General features: G+C 37.3%; 1 protein-coding gene across 3 annotated transcripts in view; it reads right to left on the minus strand.

Moving 5' to 3' along the window:
• ARFGEF1 (ADP ribosylation factor guanine nucleotide exchange factor 1) overlaps positions 1–26547 on the minus strand; it is a 146300-nt gene that overhangs the window by 43696 nt on the left and 76057 nt on the right. For all 3 annotated transcript variants that reach the window (XM_023222300.1, XM_023222298.2, XM_023222299.2), the window contains 8 exons: positions 26379–26518; positions 26152–26260; positions 25282–25483; positions 19172–19283; positions 17450–17655; positions 17100–17184; positions 12778–12949; positions 10624–10775 (listed from right to left, as the gene is read on the minus strand). In XM_023222300.1, the coding sequence (XP_023078068.1) occupies positions 10624–10775; positions 12778–12949; positions 17100–17184; positions 17450–17655; positions 19172–19283; positions 25282–25483; positions 26152–26260; positions 26379–26518 (1178 nt within the window). The remainder of the gene's footprint in view (positions 1–10623; positions 10776–12777; positions 12950–17099; positions 17185–17449; positions 17656–19171; positions 19284–25281; positions 25484–26151; positions 26261–26378; positions 26519–26547) is intronic.

The raw sequence follows: 26547 nt of genomic DNA on the forward strand, positions 1-26547 counted from the left end.
AAGATCCTGTTAATCATTTTCCTACTTGAAACAAACAACATTGTTCTCTTTTCTTTAAGCCCATTCCCTGAACATCATTTAGCCTAATTTTTTAAAAATAGTTAAATATTTTACATTGAGACATAAGTGATATTTCTGGTTTTCAGTTGGACAATATTTAAAAAATAGTTCAATAAAATACTTCCTCATTATACACTGTGGAAGACAACAAATACTTATTGAAATTTTACCATCAAAACTTTGAATCCTGAATGAAGTTACAATATAAAGGAAAAAAGATGCTACTTTTTGGCCACTGAAAATTCTAATAAAATACATAACTTTGAAATGTCTGATGTAAAAGTACTCAACTGCTTTTAAGTGGTCATTATAAAGAAAAACTATATATAGCCATATAGCCATAAAGATGAAAAATGTTTCTGTCAGTGTGCTATAGAAATTACAACCAAATTTCTAAAAGATCTATAAAGTATTTAGCATTACTAAGGAAAGCAATTACCCAGAGCTTTGTTTCTAAACTTCAGAAAGTTCAGAAGTAAACATTTATGATCTCTAAACAAAGAAACATAAGCCATAGAACCTAGGTTCTAGTCTCAGTTCTGCCACTTATTTAACCTCTCTGAACCTCACTTTTCTTCATCTATTATATTTGAACTGCCACTACAGAGAGAAGCTGTGAGAAACATAAGTGCAGTACTCCTAAACTACAAAGTACTATATGACAGCAATAACTTACACATTTTGTGGTGAAACTGTGTGTGTCTATTTGGAAACCTGTGTTATATTTTACACAAGAAGAGATACAAATGGTTCTTAAGGCAGTGAAAAAGAAATGTTTAACTCCTTTAGGAATCAAAGACAATGATTTCTCCTATCAAATTACAACTAAATAATATCCAGGCAGCAGTTAAACTACACTCACAACTGTACAAACCTTTGTGGAACACAGTTTGGCAATACATTAAAAAGTTCTTAAAAATGGATAATATGCAGGAACAAGAGGGCCAAAAAGACAGCTCCACCAATCATCCCCCATGCAGGAACACCAAATTTAACAACTATCTACACACACAAACACCTTAAGAACCAAGAAACAGGTGAGCACTCACAGTAGCTGGTTTTAACTTCACATCACTGAAAGGGACACTGAAGAGGGTAGGAAAGACAGTTTTAAATCACCAATGCCATCCCTCCCCTATCCCCCATCGGCAGCCCTGTGCTGTGGAGAGAAAATCTGTGTACTTGGGAGAGGGAGAGTGCAGCAACTGTGAGACTTTACATTGAACTCAGTGCCATCCCATCACAGTAGAAAGCTGAACTGAGCTGATGCCCACCCACAGAGGAAGCATTCAGATGAGCCACAGCCAGACAGGCATCACCCATCCTAGCAGTAGGAACCTGAGTTCCAGCAAGCCACACCAGCATGGACTAAAGTGTTCTGGGGCCCTAAATAAACTTGAAAATCAGTCTAGGCCACAAGGACTGCAACTCCTAGGCAAGGTCTAGCTATGCTGGGCTTGGAGGCACTGGACATGGGGGATACACAACCTACTCAGACACCAGCTAGGGTGGCTAAGGGAGTGCTGGCATCATCCCTCCCCGAAGCATAGCTTGTAGCTCCAAAACAGACTCCCTCCTTATACTTAAGGAAAGGAGAGGGAAGAATAAAGAGGACTTTGTCTTGCATCTCTAAAATCAGCTCAGCCACAGGAGGATAGGGCACTAGGCAGAGGTGTGAGGCCTCCTTTCCAGGCCCTAGCTCTGATTTCTAGACACATCCTAGGCCAGAAGGGAACCCACTGCCTTGAAGGGAAGGGCCCAGTCCTCACACGATCCATCATTTGCTGACTAAAGAGCCCCTGGGCCCTGAATAGCCAGAGTGATATCCAGGTAACACTGTGGGACTCAGGTGAGACTCAGCACATTCCCAGCTGTGGTGGCTATGGGGAGGGACTCCTTCTTCTTGCAGAGGACAAAGTAAAGGGGACTTTGGCTTGCACTTTAGGTATCAGCTTGGCCACAGAAGGGTAGAGCAACAAGTGGGCTCTTGGGGACCTTATTCCAGGCCTTGGCTCTGGGATGGCATTTCTGTACCTGTCCTGGGCCAGAGGTAAGACCACTGCCCTGAAGGGTGAGTCCCAGCCTGGTAGCATTCAAGACAAGCTCACGAGAGAGCCCTTGGCCCTTGTGAACATCAGCAGTAGCTTGGCAGTACTCCCCGTGGGCTTGTGGTGGTGATGGCCACGGGCTAAGACTCCTCTGCCTGTGAAAAGGGGAGGGAAGAGTGGGAAGGACTGTGTCTTGTAGTTTGAGTGCCAGCTCAGCTGCAGTAGAATAGAACACCAGGTAGCTTCCTAAGGTTTCTGACTCATGTCCCTGGCTCCAAGATAGTATCTCTGGACCTACCTGGAACCTGGGGGGTAATCCAGAGAATTCTTCTGAATGGAAGACCACTAAGGCGATACCTCTATGAGTCTGCAAGAACCACAGAGTCTGCAAGTAACACACCGTTACTGGGCTTGGGATGTCCCCTAAAGCAGATATGGCATGGATCACAATACCCAAGTATATCAGTCCATTCTCAAGCTGCTAATAAAGACATACCCAAGACTGGGTAATTTATAAAGAAAAACAGGCTTAATGGACTCAGTTCCATGTGGCTGGGAGGTCTCACAATCATGGTGGAAGGCAAGGAGGAGCAAAGTCATGTCTTACACAGCAGCAGGCAAGAGAGAGCTTGCGTGGGGAACTCCCCTTTATAAAACCATCAGCTCTCATGAGACTCATTCACCATCACAAGAACAGCATGGGAAAAGACCTGCTCCCAAGATTCAATTACCTCCCACTGGGTCTCTCCCATGACATGTGGGAATTATGGGAGCTACAATCCAAGATGAGATACAGGTAAGGACACAGCCAAACCATATCATCAAGTCCTTTTGAATACCTGGAAAGCCTTCCCAAGAAGGATGGGTACAAACAAGCCCAGACTGAGAAGACTACAATAAATACCTAATTACTCAAAGCCCAGACATCAATGAACATCTGTAAGTATCAAGACCATCCAGGAAAACATGACCTCAGCAAATGAACTAAATACCAGGGACCAATCCTGGAGAAAGAGATATATGTGACCTTTCTGACAGAGAATTCAAAAGAGCTTTTTTGAGGAAACTCAAATAAATTCAAGGTAACACAGAAGAAATTCAGAATTCCATCAGATAAATTTTTTAAAGGATTAAAATAATAAAGAATGAAACAAAATTCCACAGTTGAAAAATGCGGGCCAGGCACGGTGGCTCACGCCTGTAATCCCAGCACTTTGGGAGGCCGAGGTGGGCGGATCACCTGAGATCAGGAGTTTGAGACCAGCCTGGCCAACATGACAAAACCCTGTGTCTACTAAAAATACAAAAATTAGCCAGACATGGTGGCAGGTGCCTGTAATCCCAGCTACTCAGGAGGCTGAGGCAGGGAGAACTGCTTGAACCCGGGAGGGAGGCGGAGGTTGCAGTGAGCTGAGATCATGCCACTGCACTCCAGCCTGGGCGACAAAGTGAGACTCCATCTCAAAAAAAGAAAAGGAAAGAAAAAAAGCAATCTCTCTCTCTCTTTTTTTTTTTTTTTGGAGGATCTCACTCTGTCACTTAGGCTGGAGTGCAGTGGCATCACAGTTCACTGCAACCTCCATCTCCCAGGCTCAAGCAATCCTCCCACCTCAGCTTTCCTAGTAGCTGGAAACACAGGCACAAGCCACTACACCTGGCTAATTTTTGTAGCGACGGGGCTTCACCATGTTGCTTTGACTGGTCTCAAACTCCTGGGTTCAAGCGATCTGCCCACTTCAGCCTCCCAAAGTGTTGGGATTACAGGCATAAACTACAGTGCCCAGGCCCATCAGTCTCTTAATAGCAGAACTGATCAAGCAGAATAAAGAATTCATACACGTGAAGACAGGCTATCTGAAAAAAATATAGTCAGAGGAGGCAAAAGAAAAAAGAACGAAGCACACCTATAAAATCTGGAAAATAGCTTTAAAAGGCCAATTCTAGAAGTTATTGGTCTTCAAAGAGGCAGAGAAAGAGACAGAGGTAGAAAGTTTATCCAAAGGGATAACAACAGAGAACTCCCCAAACCTACAGAAAAATAACAGTATCCAGTACAGGAAGGTTATAGAACATCAAACAAATGTAACCCAAAGAAAACTACCTCAGGGCCTTTTAATAATTAAACTCACAAAGGTCAAAGATAAAGGATCCTAAAAGCAAGAAGAGAAAAGAAACAAATAACATTCAACGAAGCTCCAACATGTCTGGCAGGAGACTATTCAGTGGAAACCACAAAGGCCAGGGTACAGTGGTATGACATATTTAAAGTGCTAATGGAAAAAAAACTTTTACCTGAAAATAGTACATATCTGGTGAAACTATCCTTCAAACATGAAAGAGCAGTAATTTCCCAAATGAAAGCTGAGGGATTTCAACACCAGACATGCTCTGCATGAAATACTAAAGGGAGTACTTCAATCAGAAAAAGGACATTAATGAGTAAGAAGAAATCATCTAAAAGTACAAAACTAACTGGTTATAAAAAGTACACAGAAAAAAATAGTATTATAACACTGTGTAACTGTGACATGTAAAATACTCTTAAGTAGTAAGACAGAAAGATGACCCACAGCTTTTCAAGACACAGGCAGTACAATAAGGTATAAACAAAAACAACAAAAGGTTAAAAAGCGGGGGAACAAAATTGAAGTGTAGAGTTATTAGTTTTATTTCTACTTGTTTATTTGTTTATGCAAGCAGTGTTATCAGCTTAAAATAATGAGTTGTAAGATAGTACTTGCAAGCCTCATGGTAACCTCAAACCAAAAACACCTATAATGAATAAACAAAAAATAAAAAGTAAGAAATTAAATCAAACCATCACAGAAAATAACCTTCACTAAAAGGAAGACAGGAAAGAAGGAAAGAAAGAAGAAAAGACCACAAAACAACCAGAAAATAACAAAATGGGAGGAGTAAGTCTTTACCAATAGTCATGCTTAACCAACATAAATAGGCTAAACTCTCCAATAAAAAGATATATAGTGGCTGAATGAATAAAAACACAAGCCTAAATGATCTGTTGTGTACAAGAGACACACTTCACCTACAATGATACATACAGACTGAAAATAAAGGGATGGAAAAAGATATTCCATGCAAATGGAAAGCAAAAAAGAGCAGGAGTACCTATACTTACCATCAGACAAAATATATTTCAAGACAAAAAGTAGGAAGAAAGCAAGCCAATATGTAATGATAAAGAGGTCAATTCAGCAAGAGGATATGCAATTGTGTGAGGGTGTGTGTGTGTGTCTGCATATATACAGATGCACACCCAGCACTGGAGCACCCAAATATATAAAGCAAATATTATTAGAGCTAAAGACAGAGACAGACCCCAATACAGTAACAGATGGAGACTTCAACACCAAATTTTCCATATCGGACAAACTTTCCAGCAGAAGATCAACAAAGAAACATCAGATTTAATCTGCACTACAGAACAAATGGACCTAATAGATATTTACAGAATATTTTATCCAACAGCAGTAGTATACACATTCTTTTCCTCAGCACCTGGATCATTCTAGAGGACAGACCATATGTTAAGACTCAAAACAAACCTGAAAACAGTCTAAAAAACTGAAACAATATGAAGCCTCTTCTCTGCTACAATGGAATAAAACTAGAAATCAATAACAAGAATAATTTTAGAAACAATACAAACACATGAAAATTAAAGAATATGCTCCTGAATGACCAGTGGGTCAATGAAGAAATTAAGAAGAAAACTGAAAAATTTCTTGAAGCAAATGATAATGAAGATACAATGTACCCAAACCTATGGAATATAGTGAAAGCAGTACTAAGAGCGAATTTTATAGCTATTAGTGCCTACATCAAAAAAGAAGAAAAACTCCAAATAAACAACCTAATGGTGCATCTTAAAGAACTAGAAAAGCAAGAGCAAGTCAAACCCAAAATTAGTAGAATAAAGATCAGAGCACAAATGAATGAAAGTGAAATTTTAAAAATACAAAACATCAACAAAACAAAAAGTTGGTTTTCTGAAATGATAGACAAACTAGACAAACTTTAACCAAGACTAAGAAAAAAAAGACCGAAGACACAAGTAAATAAAATTAGAGATGAAAAAGGAGACATTACAACTGATACCACAGAAATTCAAAGGATTCTTAGTGGTTACTCTGAGCAACTAAATGCCAGTAAACTGGAAAATCTAAAGGAAATGGATAAATTCCTAGAGACACAGAATCTACCAAGATTGAACCAAGAAGAAATTCAAAACCTGAACAGACCAATAACAAGCAATGAGATCAAAGCCATAATAAAAAGTCTCCCAGCAAAGGAAAGTGTGGGATCTGACAGCTTCATTGCTAAATTCTACCAAACATTTAAAGAACTAATACCAATCCTATTCAAATTATTCTGAGAAACAGAGGAGGAGGGAATATTTCCAAACTCATTCTACAAGGCCAGTATTACCCTGATACCACAACCAGGCAAAGACACATTTAAAAAAAAAAAAAATTGCAGGCCAATATCACTGATGAACATTGATGCAAAAATCCTCAACAAAATACTAGCAAATCAAATTCAACAACACATTTAAAAGATTATTCATCATGACCAACTGAGACTTATCCCAGGGATGCAAGGATGGTTCAACATACACAAATTAATCAATGTGATACATCATATCAACAGAATGAAAGACAATACTATATGATCATTTCAATTGATGCTCAAAAAGCATTTGATAAAATTCAACATCCCTTCATGATAAAAACTCTCAAAAAGGTAGGTATAGAAGGAATATTCCTCACCATAAAGAAAGCCATATACAACAGACCACAGCTAGTACTGTACTGAAAAGGGAAAAACAGGAAGCCTTTCCTCTAACATCTGAAACACAACAAGGATGCCTACTTTCACCACTGTTATTCAACAAAGTACTGGAAGACCTAGCTGGAGCAATCAGAAAAGACAAATAGAAGACATCCAAACTGGAAAGGAAGAAGTCAAATTACCTATTTGCAGGTGATACGATCTCATATTTAGAAAAGCCTGAAGACTCTACCAAACTATTAGAACTGATAAATTCAGTAAAGCTGCAGGATACAAAAAACAACATACAAAATTCAGTAGCATTTCTATTTGACAACAGTGAAAAATCTAAGAAAGAAATTTTAAAAATTAACCAAAGAAGTGAAAGATCTCTACAATGAAAACTATAGAACAGTGATGAAAAAAACTGAAGAGGACACCAGAAAAATTGAAAGATATTTTGTTTATGGATTAGAAGAATCAGTATTGCTAAAATGTCCATATTACCCAAAGCAATCTATAGAATACCATGACATTCTTAATAGGAATAGAAAAAAAAAATTCTACAATTTATATAGAATCAAAAAAGACCCGAACAGCCAATGCTATCCTGAACAAAAAGAACAAAACTGGAAGAAATCACATTACCTGCCCTCAAGTTATACTACAGAGCTACAGTAGCCAAAATGGCATAGCACTGGCATAAAAAGAGACATGTAGATCACTGGAACAGAATAGAGAACCCAAAAATAAATCCATACATCTACTGAATTCATTTTTTACAAAGGTGCCAAGAACATACAATGGGAGAAAGGACAGTCTCTTCAATGAACAGTGCTGGGAAAACTGGATATCCATATACAAAAGAATCAAACTCCTTTATCCTTTATCTTGCCATATACAAAAATCAGATCAAATTGGATTAAAAACTTACATCTATGACCTCAAACTATGAGACTACCATAAGAAAACACTGGGGATACTCTCTAGGACATTAATCTGGGCAAAGATTTCTTGAGGAATACCCCACAAGCACAGGCAACCAAAGTAAAAATGGACAAATGGACATATCAAGTTAAAAAGCTTCTGCAAAGCAAAGGAAACAATCAACAAAGTGAAGAGACATCCCACAGAACAGTGGTTCTCACTGTGCAGTTTGGAGAAGGTGCAATACTCTCCAGCGCCACCACTACCATTACTATAAATAATGTTTGTAAAATTCATACGTAGTAAACAATTTAGGACAGTCATGCCTGCTTACAGATGTTATTTGTCTGTTAAAACTAGTCTACAGATTGTTTCATGAATGCTTTGTCGAATTATGATAAAGTGCAATAATGTTTGAAGACTATAAGTGACACTGTATCTTGTTTCTAACAAGATAAACTTTGTTTCTGTCTTTGCTTTATCTTTAAAAAAGTTTATATCCCTTAATATTCATACATTGCATTCCAGGAATATATCATTCACTCCTTCCACCCAACCAATGTTTACTCATTGAGTACTTAACACAAGCCAGGAACTATGGTCGATATTGGGAAAAATGAACAGACGTAGTTCCTTACCTCATAAATGTATATAAATAATGTATATACAGACAGTTCCCCACTTACAATGGTTCAATTTACCATTTTTGACTTTACAATATATTCATACAACTATTGTTTTTCATTTTCAGTATAGCATTCAATAAATTACATGAGATATTCAGTACTGTAGCATAAAACAGGCTTTGTGTTAGATGATTTTGCCCACCTGTAGGCTAAGATAAGCATCCTGGGCATGTTTAAGGCAGGCAAGGCTAAGCTATAACGTTCTGTAGGTTAGGTGTATTAAATACATTTTCCACTTAAACAATGGGTTTATTGAGACATAATCCCACCGTAAGTTGAGGAGCACATAAATCTGTACACAGACATACAGATACACATACAGACAAGACAGATGGATAGATAAATCTATAGATACATTGAAGGAAAGGCATAGAATATTATGAATTAGAGACCTAGTTTAGATTAGAGGGGACAGTGCAGAACTCTCAGAGAGGGTGATATTTATTTATTTTTATTTTTATTTTTATTTTTAAGACAGAGTCTCATTCTGTCGCCCAGGCTGGAGTGCAGTGGCCTGATCTTGGCTCACCGCAACCTCTGTCTCCCAGGTTCAAGCAATTCTCCTGTCTCAGCTCTCAAGTACCTGGGACTACAGGTACACGCCACCAAGCCCGGCTAATTTTTGTACTTTCAGTAGAGATGGGGTTTCACCATGTTGGTCAGTCTGTTCTTGAACTCCTGACCTGAAGCAATCCACCCACCTCGGCCTCCCAAAGTGCTGGGAATACAGGCGTGAGCCGCCATGCCTGGCTGAGAGGGTAATATTTAAACTGGAAACTACTCAGGCAAAGAAGGAAGGAACATTCTAGACAAAGGACATACCTCATATGAATGCCCTGAAGAGAAAATAAGTTAAGATGTTCTAGAAACCAAAAAATGCTGGTGTGACTGCGGCATAGTAAGAGACAGAGGAGATCCAGTGATGAAATTGGAGAGGCAGGTGGAGCCAGATCACAGAAAGTCTACAGACACCATGGGTGTGTCAGGTTTCATGGTATCATGCAAAGCCAATAAAAAGCTTTAAGTAAGAAACTGGTATTTCATTTGGTATTTTAAAAAGATCACTCTGGTCTCTATAAATGGGTAAGAGGAGTGAAAAAGTAGAAATGAAGATGCCTGTTAGGAGAATGCCACAGTAAGCAGAGGGAGAAATGAGGGTGTCTGGAGTAGCATTGTGGTAGCAGAAATGGCACTGAGGGAAAAGATTCTTAATTCTAGTTTGGAGGATGTTTAAATAAACTACAACAAATCCAGAGAACAGATCATAAAAGCTCACTCTCATCTCATGATTCTTCATCAACGTTTAGAAACCGTGTATCACATGGACCTTGAAGAAGAGGTAGAAGTACTTACAAAATTTTGGAGCTAAAAGGAAGCACAAGAATCCTGTAGTCATCTTTTACTACCCACACATACGTGTAGTTAGAATCACAGTAAGCATCGGATTATGATCTTTAGCCTCCACAGACTATCTTGCCATATGATCTCATGAACAGGAATATACTTTACCAACTTTCTCTTTTCAAACTTAACTAGACACCACTCCACTTTGCTACAACTCTTGTAATGCACTGCTTACTCATTCTGGAATTTGGAGAAAGGATGGAGAATGAAGAAGGAATGGGAAATCAAATTTTAAAGAGTAAGTATCATTCTCACTAAATCAACCCACAAACAAATAATATTCTCTACTGTTCCTTACCCTACTTTCCGGGCCCCAGGCATACTCAGAAGCCTGATATAAGTTCCTGGGCCCAAAGCACTTGAAGAAAACAAGAGCCTCATGATCATTTGAAATGTGAGTTAACTCCAAAGATTTAAGCATGACTAATTTAGAGAAAATCGGGCCAAGGATTAATGATCATTCTCCAAAACTTTTCTATTCTTAATTCCCAGGATTACACAATTATTAATCATAGAGAGTAACTCTTCTTGTTCTAAGTAATAGAAAATTTGTATCTACTATGTCCTAAATAACATGTTATATGAATTTCACCTCAATAGACCTACACTAATGTGTTATATCACCGTATCCCTTAACTTAAAATATTATAAATGTACAGTTATATATAACTGTACACTGCAATCAGATGTTACTTGAAAATTCTAACCTTAAACATGGGCCTCACATGCTCCAAATGTGTTGCACTTGTAAAAGGTGCCTGAACATGGCTCACGGCCTCCATGAGTGCTTTAGCTGTCTTGGCCATCTGCTCCATTTCTAAGTTATACAGAAGTCTCCTTTGTTTTTCACTGGCTACATCTGAAACAATAAACACTATCAGCATTTAAAATATAAAACATTTAAGAATTCTATTTTGATGTTTTACTATCAAATAATAAACACCACCAACACTAATTAAAAATAATCCTAAGAAGCAAGACACAAAAGATCCCATATTATATGATTCCACTTATATGAAAAATCCAGAGTAGGAAAAATCCACGGAAATAGAAAGTAGACTGGTATTTTCCAGGGGCTGGGGGAGAGGGAATAAGGAGTAATTGCTTGATGGGTTTGGAGTTTCATTTTGGGATAATGAAATATTTTGGAATTAGTGGTAGTTGCACAACACTGTGAATGTACTAAATACCACTGAATTATTCATTTTTAAATGGCTAATTTTATGTTATATGAATTTTGCCTCAAAAAATAAATACCTAGACTGGGAGTCAGGAATAAGTGGAAAACCTATGAAAAGGGAAACGAGTAGGTACAACTGTCACAATAAAATTATTAGGGAAACAACCCAAATATGGAACTGGAGAAGAGTAGACAGGTAAAATGCAATGGCATCTGGCCAGGTGTGGTGGCTCATGCCTGTAATCCCAGCACTCTGGGAAGCCGAGGCAGGCGGATCACCTGAGGTCAGGAGTTCAAGACCAGCCTGACCAACATGGAGAAATCTGGTCTCTACTAAAAATACAAAAAAATTAGCCAGGTATGGTGGCACATGCCTGGAATCCCAGCTACTTGGGAGGCTGAGACAGGAGAATTGCATGAACCCAGGAGACGGAGGTTGTGGTGAGCCGAGATCGCGCTGAGCCATGATCATGCCATTGCACTCCAGCCTGGGCAACAAGAGCAAAACTCCGTCTCAAAAAAAAAAAAAAAAAAAAAGAGGCAATGGCATCTTTGTACCACACAGGCTTGAATGACAGCTCCTGAGTTAACAAGGAAGCAACTGGCCATAACTTAACTCAAGGGTAATTTTGGGTGTTTTCAGCACACCACCACCTCCTTCCCATTTCCAGCTTCTCTTATTTCCTACCACCATGTATAAAATAGGACAGAAAAAGAGGGATATGAGGATGATACAATATAATATTCTTTTCTCCTGACATTTGGATTTTACTACTGTACTTTGTTTAAACTTGAGATTTTAGTTCCAAGTGGAAGTGCTCAGAAATGCAAGAATCCTCTTTCTATATTACTGTTATATTCTTGAGCCATTACCCTCATCTCATTCCTGTAGTCAGATTTCAGCTCAAACTTAATTACCACTGTCCACAGGTACAGAGTGTCTAGAAGGGGGCTGGGTTCACAGGTGCCTCCTGGTGCTAGTTAGATCTAGGGACTCTATAGTGATATAACTTGTGGTCTGTTTGAGGTACCAATTTCTAACTCTATGAGCTCTCACCTGATCCTAAGTCTCCCCACCTCTTCCAATCATCCCTACTTTCAGCTTCTGTTCATGTGTAATAAAAGATGAACAAATGGAAATATATTGCTTGAAGATGATGAGGAAGAAGAAAAAATGACAAGGGTTGAAGCCTGACTATTGAGTCTAACTACTCTTTATGACCGCCAAATCCTTGCTGAGGTTAACTACTAAATGGATCCGTGTATATTAAATGCACACTGACACATGCATATAATGTATACTATTTTCCACTAATCACTGGTCAGTGTTATCTTTCTTCAGAATGTGGGGAAAAAAATACAATCACATCACCAAACTCTATTACAATATTTCTCATCAAAACATGGTTCTTAACAATATTTCTAAGGTTACTTTATTCTAAATAAAGTGAAAAACTCTCTTTTAAATTGTGAAGTTTTTTCTTTTTTAGAGACAAGAACCTTGCTATATTGCCTATGCTGGTCTCGAACTCCTGGGTTCAAGTGATCCTTCTGCTTCGGCCTCCCTGAGTAGCTGGGGACTATAAAAGCAAACCACCACACCTGACCATAAGTGAAAAACTCTTAGGAACCCATATTTTCCCCCTTGAACAATCAGAATTCAATTAATTTAGATACTTACTTTGTTTACTTGATTTTGTAGGGATTGTTAGTTCTTTTGTTTCTTTCATTGATATCTTTTTCCCAGCTATTTCATTATAGATGGCTGACAGATACTCTTCAGGAAGGTCTTTACTGTCATTGATACCTCTATTCATCTTAATGTACTGTTCCTTTGTCATTTTATTTTTCACCTAAATATGAAAAACCATTATAATTCCTAAAAATTAACATAAAGGTTACACTTGTATTTTAAGGATATGAATATTTACATAAGAGATTTTGTAAATACTTTTGAGGATAGAAACTGGAAAACATTCAACAAAATATAGATAAAAATGAAAAAACTATCACAGAAAATGAAGGCAATACAGAAAAGACCCATTCTGGCATAAACTAATTCATGCTCTGAGGTGGACATGAGTAATGTGCAACCAGAAAGGAGGGAAGTTGAACAATGAAAATATTTGTTTTTGCCCAAGGTTTAAGAGCTCTTGCAATCTCTTAAAAGGGCCATGACAATTATTGGAAACAAAGGTATCGAAAACATTCAAATCTTAGTTTAGAACATAAATGTGCTGTTAATGAATTTAAAGCTGACTTTATATACACTGGGTATAAGCATAACAATACTTGAGATTTATTTAAAACCAGATAACAATCTCTCTGACTGAGTCACTGTGGCAACTGAATTACGTCAGGTGATCTGTACAAAGTATCCTTGGAATGTTTTGTCCTGTATAAGAGTACCCTAAACAGAAATGCCTTTTGCACCTTGATAAAGCTGTGGAATACAAGTTTGGAGTCTGTAAGACGGTAGGCCTATTAACAAACTTGGGAACTAGCATAGCCAAAATGTTTACACTTTACCTCCAGAAACCTAGATAGAAAAAACCCAGAAGTCTTATGTGATGTTTCTGAAGAGACACTGATTCAATTAAATATATTTCTACATCTTACATGATGTCTCTGAAAAGATATTTATTTAATTAAGTATATTTCTACCACCTTCCACAAAGAACTTAAGGTAAACTCTTAAGATATGATTCCTGTAAATTTACACGAAAGTACACAGAAAAATAATCAAGCGAGTCATCAGAAGCTTGCAAAAATAACTATAGAGAGTGTGGTGTTATGTGCCTGTAGTTCCAGCTGTTCAGGAGGCTGAGGAAGGAGGATGGCACAAGCCCAGGAATTCAAGTCCAACCTAGGCAACATAGCAAAACCCTGTCTCAAACAAAAAGCAAAAGTACAGAGGAACCAAAACTTTCAGAAAATGTAACTGGGATACATACACTTATTTACTTCAGATTATTCTGCAGACAGATTTTTCTAACATGTCAGAAAGGGAGGCAGGAGTGCTTTTCCTACAAAAATGTAAAAATATTACCATGAAAGTTTTCAAGCGTAACGTATCATTTAACGGGATAAAATGCTATCATCTTACAACTTTAAAAACTCATCTTGAGTCACGGCACTAAAAAAAAAAAAATGAAAGAAAGAAGCTTTTTTAACTAAAGTTCAGGTGAATGCTTAAAAATACACCAGGAATAACAAAATAAAAGACTACATACTGCTGCCAGTAAGAAGTAAAGGAAGATTAAAATCACCTGGAAATTTTAAGCATGGTAAAATGTTTTAGCATTATGTCAATCAGAAGCAGAGAAACGTCTTGACAGAAAATCTGAAGTAGCAGTTTATTGTCTCTGGATCTGGGTTAGGGATCCCATACGTGGGTGTACAGAATACTTTGCTTTCGGGTCCCCAAAATAAAGCACACTGCTTCACACAGAACACTTCTGTCACAGTGGGTGTCTGAAGCTATATAAAACAAAATCCGACTTTTCTTCTTCTGACATCTTTTATGGAACATTCTACTCCTGACTTTTATCCTCATGTGCTTGTATTAAGCTGTGCCTTATTTAGTGTTTAAATCACTTAAAGCCAGTTGTTATTACTGATGATTATTGTATACACAAAAATTAAGTGTGTTCTAAATATGCCTCAATTTTTTTTTTAATCACTGACTCACACACTACATAAAAAATAGCATAACTATAAATACTCTGGGTGAAAAGGGAACATAAACAGCTTGTTAACATCCATCTATATTTTAAGTTTGAAAAGAAATAAGAACGAGAATTAGTTTTAAGAAATTTCTTTAAAGTTATTTGTATTTTAAAATGTTGTCATTTGTTATAGTTATCTAAGTCAATTGAGGCCAAGATCATGGGTACAATTTTCTAACAGATTACTTAGCTTCATAGAAACTCACAAGCTGTTCTACAGCTGCAGGCTGCATAGCAGCACATGACACCAGGCAGCAAGCTGATAAGGAACAGTTGGACAACAAGCAGTTGCCACCGCTAGACTAGGACTTCAAGCACGTATTCTGCAAACAGGCACTGTTACACTGAAGATGGGACACTGTTGTGAAGGTAATGCTCCCTAACTGTTATGTCCTTAGAAACTTTTCACAGTCTGGGTACTTATGAAAAGATATAAAAGGAATTTTTAATATTTCTTCAAAATAACATAAGTATGTGCATATGTATAGGAAGACATTGCACAGGTGCATATAATACTGCTTATTCATTTATAGAACCAAATGTCTTTTAAAGCATAGCCTTTTAAAACCAAATGTATGTAAACCCAGGTTAAAATACTCTAGTTTAGATAGAAAAATCAAATGAAAAAATTAGACTGAAAATTCTGGTGTAAAAATACAAAAAACACAAATACAAAAAAATCCCAACTATGAACTACCTTATAAAGCCATAGAATAAAAGTCATCACACTCGATAATAAAAGCCCTGAAGGTGAGTTGCTTTGACTATACTGCCAATAATATGCGAGAGGCAAATCTTGAATTATTAAAATCTTTAATAAATCTTTTAAAGTCCTATATAAAATCAAGTAAATTTGTGGTAAATGCATAGATGCTCAATATTGTATTTAAAACAGGAGTGACTTCATATATAATCATATATATACACATACGTATATAATCGTATACATTCTTACTTTAGGCTTGGTATATACTTTCCTTATCTACTCTGCTTTAAACATCTCAAAACAGACACAAAAAATCCCTATACTGCAAAAGTTAATCTCAAAATTCAAATAAATTTTAATTTTTCCAATACATCTCAGACTAGAAAGTAGGTAATTTATTTTATATCCTAAGAATAACAAATATCATTAGATACCTACCCCTAGAAGTACTAAGAAATCCTTGCAAATAATTTATAAAGGTAATTTTACCCAAGGATGTCAATATGTGTTTTTAGAAACCAAGCAAAAAATACTAAAACTATAAAATCAAACTTTTTGGTAGATATCAGAAATCAAGTGACAGTTCTTTAATATTTAAGAAGGAAATGTGAATTTTATGAGGCAAAAGAAATGAACATTTCTAGGTTATCAGGTATTTTTAAACTATGATTAACTTTTTAGGTATGATGGTATTATAGTTATGTTTAATTAGAGTACTTCTCTTTTAGAGAAACATACTGAGATAAATGCAGATGAAATGGTATGATATCTGAGATCTGCTTCAAAATTATCTAGGGGAGGGAAGAGATACAGATACAAGAAGACCAGCCATAAGATAACTGTGGAAGGCAGGTAACGGGTACATTAGAGTTCATTATACTAATCCCTCTACTGTTGAAGTTTGAAACTTTTTTTTTTTTTTGAGACAGGGTCTGCCTCTGTCACCCAGGATGGACTGCAGTGACACAATCTCAGCTCACTGGATGACTTGTGCCACCCAGGCTCAAGTGATCCTCCCACCTTAGCCCTCCAAGTAGTTGGGACCACAGGCACACGCCACAGTGCCCAGTTAATTTATGCATATTTTGTAGAGATATGCATATGCATATGCATTTCATCATGTTGCCCAGGCTGGTCTTAACTCCTGGACTCATGTGATCCACCTGTCTCGGCCACCCAAAGTGCTGGGATTACAGGTGTTAGGTACCACGCTTGGCCTGAAACATTATATTTTTTAGAAGGAGGGTTTATACATAGTGTTTTTCCATCTTGTGACAAATAGACATAAGACCTATAAACGTCTTGTTAGATTAAAATTTATCTTAAGCTTTATACAACTGTCAATCATGAATGACAAATACAGAAACGTTCTATAGATACCTGAAAGTCTGATTTTAATTACTACCAGAAGTTGCTTTTGTAAAACATTCACCATCCCAAATTAAATACCCAAATATGGTGACTGGTTTAACTGAATAAAACTAAAATTTCAACTATTACTTACTGAATTCAGAATAATGTATTTATTTTGTACCACTTACTGTAAAACTGACTGAAAAGAAGACATACCTGTGGACTGTGAAGGTCTGTGGTCAACATGATAATTGAATAAGCCAAAACATAAGCAGTATCCGCACTAGCAAAGAGAGTTTGTCTGGAAAAATAAATTTATCATGTTATAAAGTACTGTTTTATATAGGTTCATTTAAATAAGTCACCTCAAATCCCATAGCACTTGTATTTTTCTAAGTATCTCACATTACAATTTTTTATGGATTTGTTTTATGACTTCCAGATTGTAGACAATCTAAATTCTCTAAACAGGAGATTAGGTCCTATTATCTACAAATCCTTGGATGCTACCTAGCACGGTGTTTTGGATATAACAGACAGTCAATGAGCATTTGAACCTTATTTACCCTTGGTTGCATTCTAGGTATCTTGCAGCAAATTTTTCCATTAATCGATCGATTTTCTGGGCTTCCCCTGGAAGACGAAATCCTTCTAGAAACATACGAAGGGCTGAAACGAAGTCTTTTCCTGAAAAGTCATGTTGGTCCACATATGCATACATGACTTCTTTGTTAAATTTATCATTATCTCCCAGGAACTCACCCACTTGAGTCTAAAGTAAAAACAGAGATAGAAATTGATATATACATTTTTTTTGAGACGGAGTCTTGCTCTATTGCCCAGGCTGGGGTGCAGTGGCGCAACCTCGGCTCACTGCAACCACTGCCCCAGGTTCAAGCAATTCTCCTGCCTCAGCCACGAGTAGCTGGGATTGCAGGCGCCTGCTACTGTGCCCAGCTAATTTTTTTTTGTATTTTTGGTAGAGACAGGGTTTCACTATCTTGTTCAGGCTGGTGTTGAACTCCTGACCTCAGGTAATCTACCCGCCTGAGCCTCCCAAAGTGCTGGAATTACAGGCATGTGCCACCGTGCCCGGCCAGAAATTGAGATTTTCATGAGATGTTTACATTCGCCACATGGTCACTTAAAAAGTAGAAAATTTCGTTAAGATCCACAGGCTTTTGACTACAGAGTTAACAATTTCAAACACAAAGCTTAAAGTTAAACACACTAAATGCCTTCATAAAAATATCAGGAAATTCTTTTGTTTAGAAAATTTAAAAAGCAGAATTTATATTTTATACACACAGACACACACACACACACACACACACAAGTCATCACTCAGTATCAGTGGGGGATTGGTTCCAGGACCCCGCATGGATAATCCATGGATGCTCAAGTTCCTTATAAAAAATGGCATAGTATTTGCATATAACCTATGCACATCCTCCCATATACTCTATTCCCATAACTAGATTACTTATAATATGTAATATAATGTAAATAGGTTTTCTGTATTGTTTAGGAAATAACTACAAGAAAAAAGTTTGTACACATTCAGTACAGATGCAATCACCCATTATTCCCCCTGAATATTTTCAATTTGTGGTTGGTTGAATCCATAGATATAGAATCCATGGATACAGAACTCATGGCTATAGAGGGCCAATTATAGATGATTTTATAATCAAGAATATTCTTTTTGTTTGTTTTTGAGACAGACTCCCACTATGTAGCCCACGCTGGAGTGCAGTGGCGCAATCTTGGCTCACTGCAACGTCCACCTCCTGGGTTCAAATGACTCTCCTGCCTCAGCCTCCTGAGTAGCTGGGATTACAGGCGCCCACCACCACGCCCAGCTAATTTTTTTGTATTTTTATTAGAGACAAGGTCTTGCCACATTGGCCAGGCTGGTCTCGAACTCCTGACCTCGGGTGATCTACCTGCCTCAGCCTCCCAAAGTGCTGGAATTACACACGTGAGCCACTGTGCCCAGCCAACCAAGGTTATTCTTTATGTTTTACTTACCTCTATACTTAGGAAAGCATTTTAAAGGAGTCACAATATGTATTATTAACTTAAAAAAGAATTTTACAGAAAAGGGGCCAGGCGTGGTGGCTCACACTTGTAATCCCAGCACTTTGGGAGGCTGAGGCAGGAGGACTGCCTGAGCCCAGGAGTTCAAAACTAGCCTGGGCAATATAGTGAGACCCTGTCTCTAATAAAAAGAAAAAAAAATCCCAAGAATTTTACAGAAAAGGTTAGAATGAAAATGGTATTCTTACAGAGTCTAATCTTTCCTCTTGATGTAAGAATTGGGCAATATCTTCAGGTGTGGTGCCAAGCATCCCTTGTTCTTGGAGGTACTGTATTCCTCTCTTTGGTTTCTTATTAAATCTAGATGATGTTAAAGTTAATAAGAACATTAAAAATAGAAAACCATTCGTAGTCCCTGAAAAGATCTTAAACCACAGTAAATTAATTTTCTAATAGCACCCAGAAAAACAGCAGCTTATTTAATACAAATCAGTATATGAATATACAAAATAATTACATTGTGCCAAGTTTTCTTTATTCTTTTCTTTATAGAAGTAAGTCTCATATGGAAGGCCATCCTTATTACTATCATTTCACTGACTTTTTGTTATAGTATGAAGCGTTTTTTTAATCCATATCCACAGTGGGAAATTAGACTATGAGAGACTATTGGAGAGAAAGCCATTTGGTACACGAACTTTGAGTACAGCTGTGAATACTAAATATCTCATACAGGCATACTTCATTTTGTTGCACTTCACAGATACGTGGTTTTTACAAGTTGATGGTTTGTGGCAACCCTGCATTGAGGGTCTATCAGTACCATTTTTCCAAAACCACGTGCTCACTTTGTATCTGTGTCACATTTTGGTAATTCTCACAATAGTTCACACTTTTTCATTATTATATCTGTTACTGTGACCTGTGATCAGTGACCTTTGATGATGCTATTGTAATTGTTTCGGGGTGACACAAACCACGCCCATATAAGATGGCAAACTTAATCAATAATCATATGTGTTCTGATTGCTCCGTTGTTCTTCATCTCTCTTCCTTTCCTTGGGCTTCCCTATTCCAAGACAAAAAAATACTGAAATTGGGCCAATTAAGAACCCTACAGTAAGTGTTCAAGTGGAAGGAAGAGTCGCACATCTCTCACTTTAAATAAAAAACTAGAAATGACTGAGCTTAGTGAGGAAGGCATATCAAAAGCCAAGACTTGTTGAAAGCTAGGTCTCTTGTGCCAAATGAAGTTGTGAACGCAAAGGAAAAGATCTTGAAGGAAGTTAAAAGTGCCACTCCAGTGAACACACAGGTAGGAAAGCAAACAGCCTAAATGCTGATATGGAGAAGGTTTTCATGTGTGAAAAGAAGATCAAACCAGTCACAACATTATCTTAAGGCAAAGCCTAATCCTAAGAAAGGCCCCAACTCTCTTCAAGTCTGTAAGGCTAAGAAAGGTAATGAAGCTGCAGAAGAAAATCTGGGAGCTAGCAGAGGATAGATCATGAGATTTAAGGAAAGAAGCGGTCTCCATAACATAAAAGCGCAAGGTCTGATAGCAAGTGCTGATGGAGAAGCTGCAGCAAGTTATCCAGAAGATCTAGCTACGATCATTTATGAAGATGGTTACACTAAACAACAGATTTTCCACATAGATAAAAGTCTTTCTTCTATTGGAAGAAGATGCCATCTATGACTTTCATAGCAAGAGAGGAGAAGTTAATGCCTGGCTTCAAAGCTTCAAAGGACAGACTAGCTCTCTTGGGGGCTAATGTAGCTGATGACATTAACAAGTCAATGCTCATTTACCATTCCAAAGATCCCAGGGTCCTTAAGAATTACATGCTAAATCTACTCTGCCTGCACTCTAGAAATGGCACAACAAAGCCTGGATGACAGCACCATCTGTTTACAACATAGATGACTGAATATTTGAAGCCCACTGTTGAGACCTACTGCTTCAAAGAAAAGATTCCTTTCAAGAGATTACTGTTCATTGACAATGCACCTGATCACCCAAGAGCTCTGATGGAAATGTGCAATGAGATTAATGTTGCTTTCATGCCTGCTAACACAATACCCATTCTGCAGCCCTTGGATGAAAGAGTGATTTTGTTTTTGTAGAAAAGCAGTCTTGCTATGCTGTCCAGGTTGATCTCAAACTCCTGGACTAAACTGATCTTCCCACCTTGGCTTCCCAAAGCTGGGATTACAGAGGCATGAGCCACTGTGAACTTTCCTCAGGAGTAACTCTGAATTTCAAGTCTTTTTTTTTTTTTTTTTTTTTTAAAGATATGGGGTATTGCTACATTGCGCACACTGATCTTGAACTCCCAGGCTCAAGTCTCATGAGTAGCTGGGATTACAGGTGTAAGCTACCATGCCTGGCTAACTTTCAAGTCTAGAAAGAAATACATTTCATACGGCTATCGCTGCCATGTAGAGAGATACTTCTACTGAATCTGGGCAAAGTAAATTGAAAACCTTCTGGAAAGGATTCACTGTTCTAGATGCCATTAAGAACATTTGTGACTCATGGGAGGGGTAAAAACACCAATATCAATAGGAGTTGGGAAGAAGCTGACTCTAACCCTTATGGACGATTTTGAGGAGTCCAAGACATCAGTGGAGGAAGTAACTGCAGACGTGGTAAAAGTAACAAGAGACCTAGTAGTAAAGTGTGAAGATGACACTGAACTGCTGTAGCCTTATGATCAAACTTTAACATATGAGTAGCTGCTTCTTATAGACAAGTGAAAATAGTGATTCCTTGAGATGGAATCTACTACTGGTGAAGATGTTGTGAACACTAGTGGAAAGAAAATTAGAGATTTAGAATATTCCATAAATTTAGTTCATAAAATTGCAGATTTTGAGAGGACAGACTCCAATTTTGAAAGACATATTACTGTAGGTAAATACTAACAAACAGCATTACATGCTACAGAGAAATCTTTTGTGAATGGAAGAGACTATCAAGGCAGCAAACTTTACTGTTGTCTTATTTTAAGAAATTACCACAGTTACTCCAACTTTCAGCAACCACTACCCTGATGAGTCAGCAGCCATCAACACTGAGGTAAGACATTCTACAGCAAAAAGATTACAACTCATTGAAAGCTCAGATGGTTACTACTATTTTTCAGCAATAAAGTATTTTTAATTTAATGTGCGTACATTGTTTTTTAGACACGAGGGGATTGCAGGTTAATAGACTATGGTACAGTATAAACATAACTTTAATGCACTGAGAAATCAAAAAAATTGTGTGACTCACTATATTGCAATATTTACTTCACTGCTGTGGTATGGAACTGAACCCACAATATCTCTGAGGTACTCCGAATATACATTCTCCCTTAATCTTCAAGTAATCTTGGCTCATTTGTCCAAATTAATTAGACCACACAAAACCTTTCTCATTTATAGCTCCAGATTCTCTCTCACTCCCTTCTCCTTCCTCTGCTCCCACCTATCACATCCCATTCCCTAAATCTATTTTCAGAGTCTATTTCCTCTGCTTGTCTTTTATCTGCTCCATTCACAGGGGAGTCTCCCTCAGGCCTAAAGATACAATTCAAATGCTACCTCTTTGTTTACAGATCATTTACTCCCTACTTTCCTTACTTTGGTGCTCCAACACTTGTCATTTGGGCTATTGCAAGAGTTCTTAAATGGTCTCCCTATCATCTCATGTTGCCCATGTTCTAATGCACCCTTCAGGTTGCCTGCAAAGACCTATTTACAAAACAGAAATCTGATGATGCTACTCCTCTGCTTAAAGTCCTTCACTAGCATGCTAGTGCCAAGAGGAACAAGACAAAAAGTCCTTTACACGGAGAATAAGGCCTTGATGCTCTCATCTTAGCTCCTGTTATTCCCCCTCCACTCTGCCCTGCCATGCTGAACAACTGCTCAGATGTCCTCCCTTTCCTCTGCTGCTGCACATGCTATTCTCTTAGTCTGGGATGGTCTTCCTGATTCTGTCTTCCCAAAGGTTCCCTTGTCAAGTTCTCATCTAACCATAACCACTTAACATTCATAAAATGAAACACTTTTCACTAAGCTAAACATAAGCCCCCGGCCACCCCAGAAGTACTCACTTACAGGAAGAAATACAATTTTAAAGAATTATAATAGTAAAACTGTGACAAATAGATGTATTCAAAAGGTAAGAAAATAACACAGTAGAAGTAACTAACTTAGATGGTCATAATATATTTCCTGGGAAAGGTGACCGTGGAACTATTTTGAAGAACAATTATATCTTTTATAGACAATAAGAAAAAACATCCCAGAAAGGAGAAGGCCATACTAAAACACAAAAGCACAAGACAGTATTGTATAATAAATGGTTCTGCATTGTTGGAAAGTGAGGTGAGATAGACAAGTGGCAGGAAATGAAGCTTAGAGTCCAGCAGATCCAAATCATGAAGGTATTAACATACAATCAAAGAAGCTTTGGTTTCATTCTCTAAGAGAGCGAAAAAACAGACTTTCATTCAAGAAAGGTTACTCTAGTTAAGTGTGAGAAAAGAGTGAAGAATGAACAAAACCAAAGAAAAAGGTAAGCCAATTGAAAGATTACACTAGTTGAGGAAACAAATAATGATGATTTGATTTGCAAGACTAGTGGTGGGAGATCGAGAAAAGAGAACAGATTGCAGGGATATTAGGAAGTAGAATCACCAGGACCTAGTGACAGATTAGATTCGAGAATCTAATCCTATGAGGGGAAAATCTAAGCTAATTCCCAGGATTTTAGCTTATAAATTTAGTAGCATGCTGGGGTTACTACCATAAATAAGAAATACAAAAATAATAGGCTTTTCTATTTGTCTTTTGTTTTTATAGGAGAACTAAGGGGTTGATGTTGGAAAAGGGCTGAGGAACAGAACCCTGGCTATGCTAAGGTGCATGCAGGAAGAAAAAAACAGCCCACAAGACTGAGATGGCATAGTCAAAAAGGTAGGAGACAAACAGGATAGACTGGTGTCATGAAACAGTTGTAGACAAGTATACTAGGAATACAGCTCCATGAAAACATTCTCATCAATAGCTGTATTAAGCAGAAAGCAAGTCCAGCTGCTGAGAGAAGGACTGGGAGACTTCCACTTTGAAGCCCTCTGATTACTCCTTCTCATTTCTCAAGTACTTCAAAATAAGTACCTTGGCAGTACTTACTCTGTATGACACTTTTATAAACCTTACACAGTACTATTCTTAAAAACTGCTCATGTTTAAACTGTAATCTTGAATCCAAGCACCAGTGCCTTCATGGTGCTTGGCAACAGTCCCAAGTACCAAATATGTGTTTGCTGGGTGACCAGCAGAATTTTAATATGCATATTTGTTTACACATACTAAATCAGGAGCCCCTCAGAAGGAAGGGCTGTTCCATGTATCTAGCTTCCCCAGGACCTTGCATAATATCTGGAACAGATGAGACTTTAATAAATACTGACCGAACAATTAGAATTAATGCAGTAGTGACAGCTATTTCCTGAGGCAATTTTGTAAGATTTTGTAATTTTAAAATAGAATATATGTACATTTTTGTTGAACTGTTTTTCATATTAACACTGGAGAAAAAAGACATCTGAACATTCAAAAAAAAGGCACTGCTTAAGTATCAGGAAGAAATGCTTTACAGAAGTAGCAAACCAAGTAAGAACACACGGGAATTTTTAAGTTTATAATAGTTAGATCATGGAGACAGCAAGCAATTTCATTTTTCCTTATGGCATCTCTTTGAAAAAAGAGATGGCCAACAAGAGAAAGGAAGGCAGCATGGTGATATTCATAAAAGAAATAGTCCAGGAGCAGGCAGGTATCACAAAGCTTAGTGGGAAAACTGATTTCACAATATTAGGATCTGGTACACTAGCCAGGTTGGAAAGAGAGGTGATCACCTTATCAACATATTAAAAATGAAATCAATAACAAGAGTAGTACAATTGTAACCCAGCGGGAAAAATGTAAAACCTATAAAGGAGTACTGATAGCTATTAGAAGTTTCATAATTTAAATGTTTTGAGTTGTCACATGATTAGGAAATAAAATGCAGGATTTCATAATGAGCTAAACAATGCAAAATTGCACAGATGTTACTCATCAACAGCACTTATAATATGGTGACAAATTAATTTACATGACAAGAGTGGTTGGGCATTACAGGAATCTAGTTGGGCTAGACTGCAATGAACAAGGGGGGCTGAATAGGAGCCTCGTGAATTAGATCCACGAGAACTATCCTCCATTTTACTCATTATAAGGTGATAAACCCACGGCAGGGATGGCACCATACTGGCAGAGAGATACTCAGTAACATTTCTCCTTAAGCTGTGACACTTACAAATCTATCCCTTGTTCTATTATTTCTTTTTGTTGCTTTAGGACCTCAAATTGTTCTGGATTATCGGTGCCAGACATCTGTGTACTGTAGCTGCCTATTCCTGACGATGATGTTGACTCCAGGGAATTTAAACTTCCATATCTGTTTATTGTCTCAGGGTGTTTGATTTCACTCATCTCTTGCTCTGAGGGTTTTTCCTGACCTGAAAGAAGAAAATTGATAGAGTACATTATTGTATCAAAGAAAAAAAAAAGTGTAAGGGCAAACAAATTCTTGAATAAGGCAAGGCATTTCAATGTTGCTTAGATATCTATTTAATACAAAATAACTATTAGGTAACATAATAAACAACATACTTTGATATTAAAACACACTGTAATTTGTACGTGTATAGTCTGCACCATTAGGAGTAGTTCTTTTTGCAGTTGCAGTGCTGAGTATCCACTGGATTTCTGCTCTCAGCTCATTCCTCATGAGGAATTGTTTTCGATAACACCAGTGTAGCCCTGCAGCTATGAGTTTTTCTCTGAGTGAGGGTAAACATCAAACACAGATGAACAATTCAACCTTCTTAAAACATACTGCCTTTTATATGTTTCCTCTATAATTATAATACAAGAAAGTTGCATAAATATGCTTCATTTTACATAATCAAAATATTTCTAAGAAGATTCAGAAAAAAATAGCTTGGATAATTAAAGTTAAAACTTTCACAATTTTAAAGCTAGTTATTTAACTCACAGACAACGTTTCCTTATCAGTTAAATGAATAAATATGTCATGAAATTGGTTTAACAGCATCTGCAACTATCCTCCAAAGTATTATTCACTTAAAATGACAAAGAATTACAACTCAAAATATCACCTTACCAAGAGTTGTCTGAGAGTTGGGATTCACATACTGATCCTTACTCCATTCAACCATACACTTCAAAATCGACACTAAGCATTCTAAACCTTTTTTCCTCAGGCTCAATTCCTACAAAGTAATTCAAAAATACAATTTTTTTTTTTTTTTTTAAAAAAGGTCTTTTAAGGAAAATACATGACTCTTTCCCGGTAAAGTTTAAATTTGAAAATGTTTTTAAAGTTCTTACCTGAACATTACTCATACCAAGTTCTTGACTGCCCCTTCCTTGAGCAATTTTTGATAGATCATTTACTAGTCTTTCAAATATATTGGCTGCATTTAAGTCACAGTCATAGTTTACATAAATATCCACTACACTCTGAGCATCTGTAACAATATAACATTAATTTCAACAA

The sequence above is a fragment of the Piliocolobus tephrosceles genome, chromosome 7 (assembly GCF_002776525.5).
Source record: "Piliocolobus tephrosceles isolate RC106 chromosome 7, ASM277652v3, whole genome shotgun sequence".
Classification (NCBI taxonomy): domain Eukaryota; kingdom Metazoa; phylum Chordata; class Mammalia; order Primates; family Cercopithecidae; genus Piliocolobus; species Piliocolobus tephrosceles.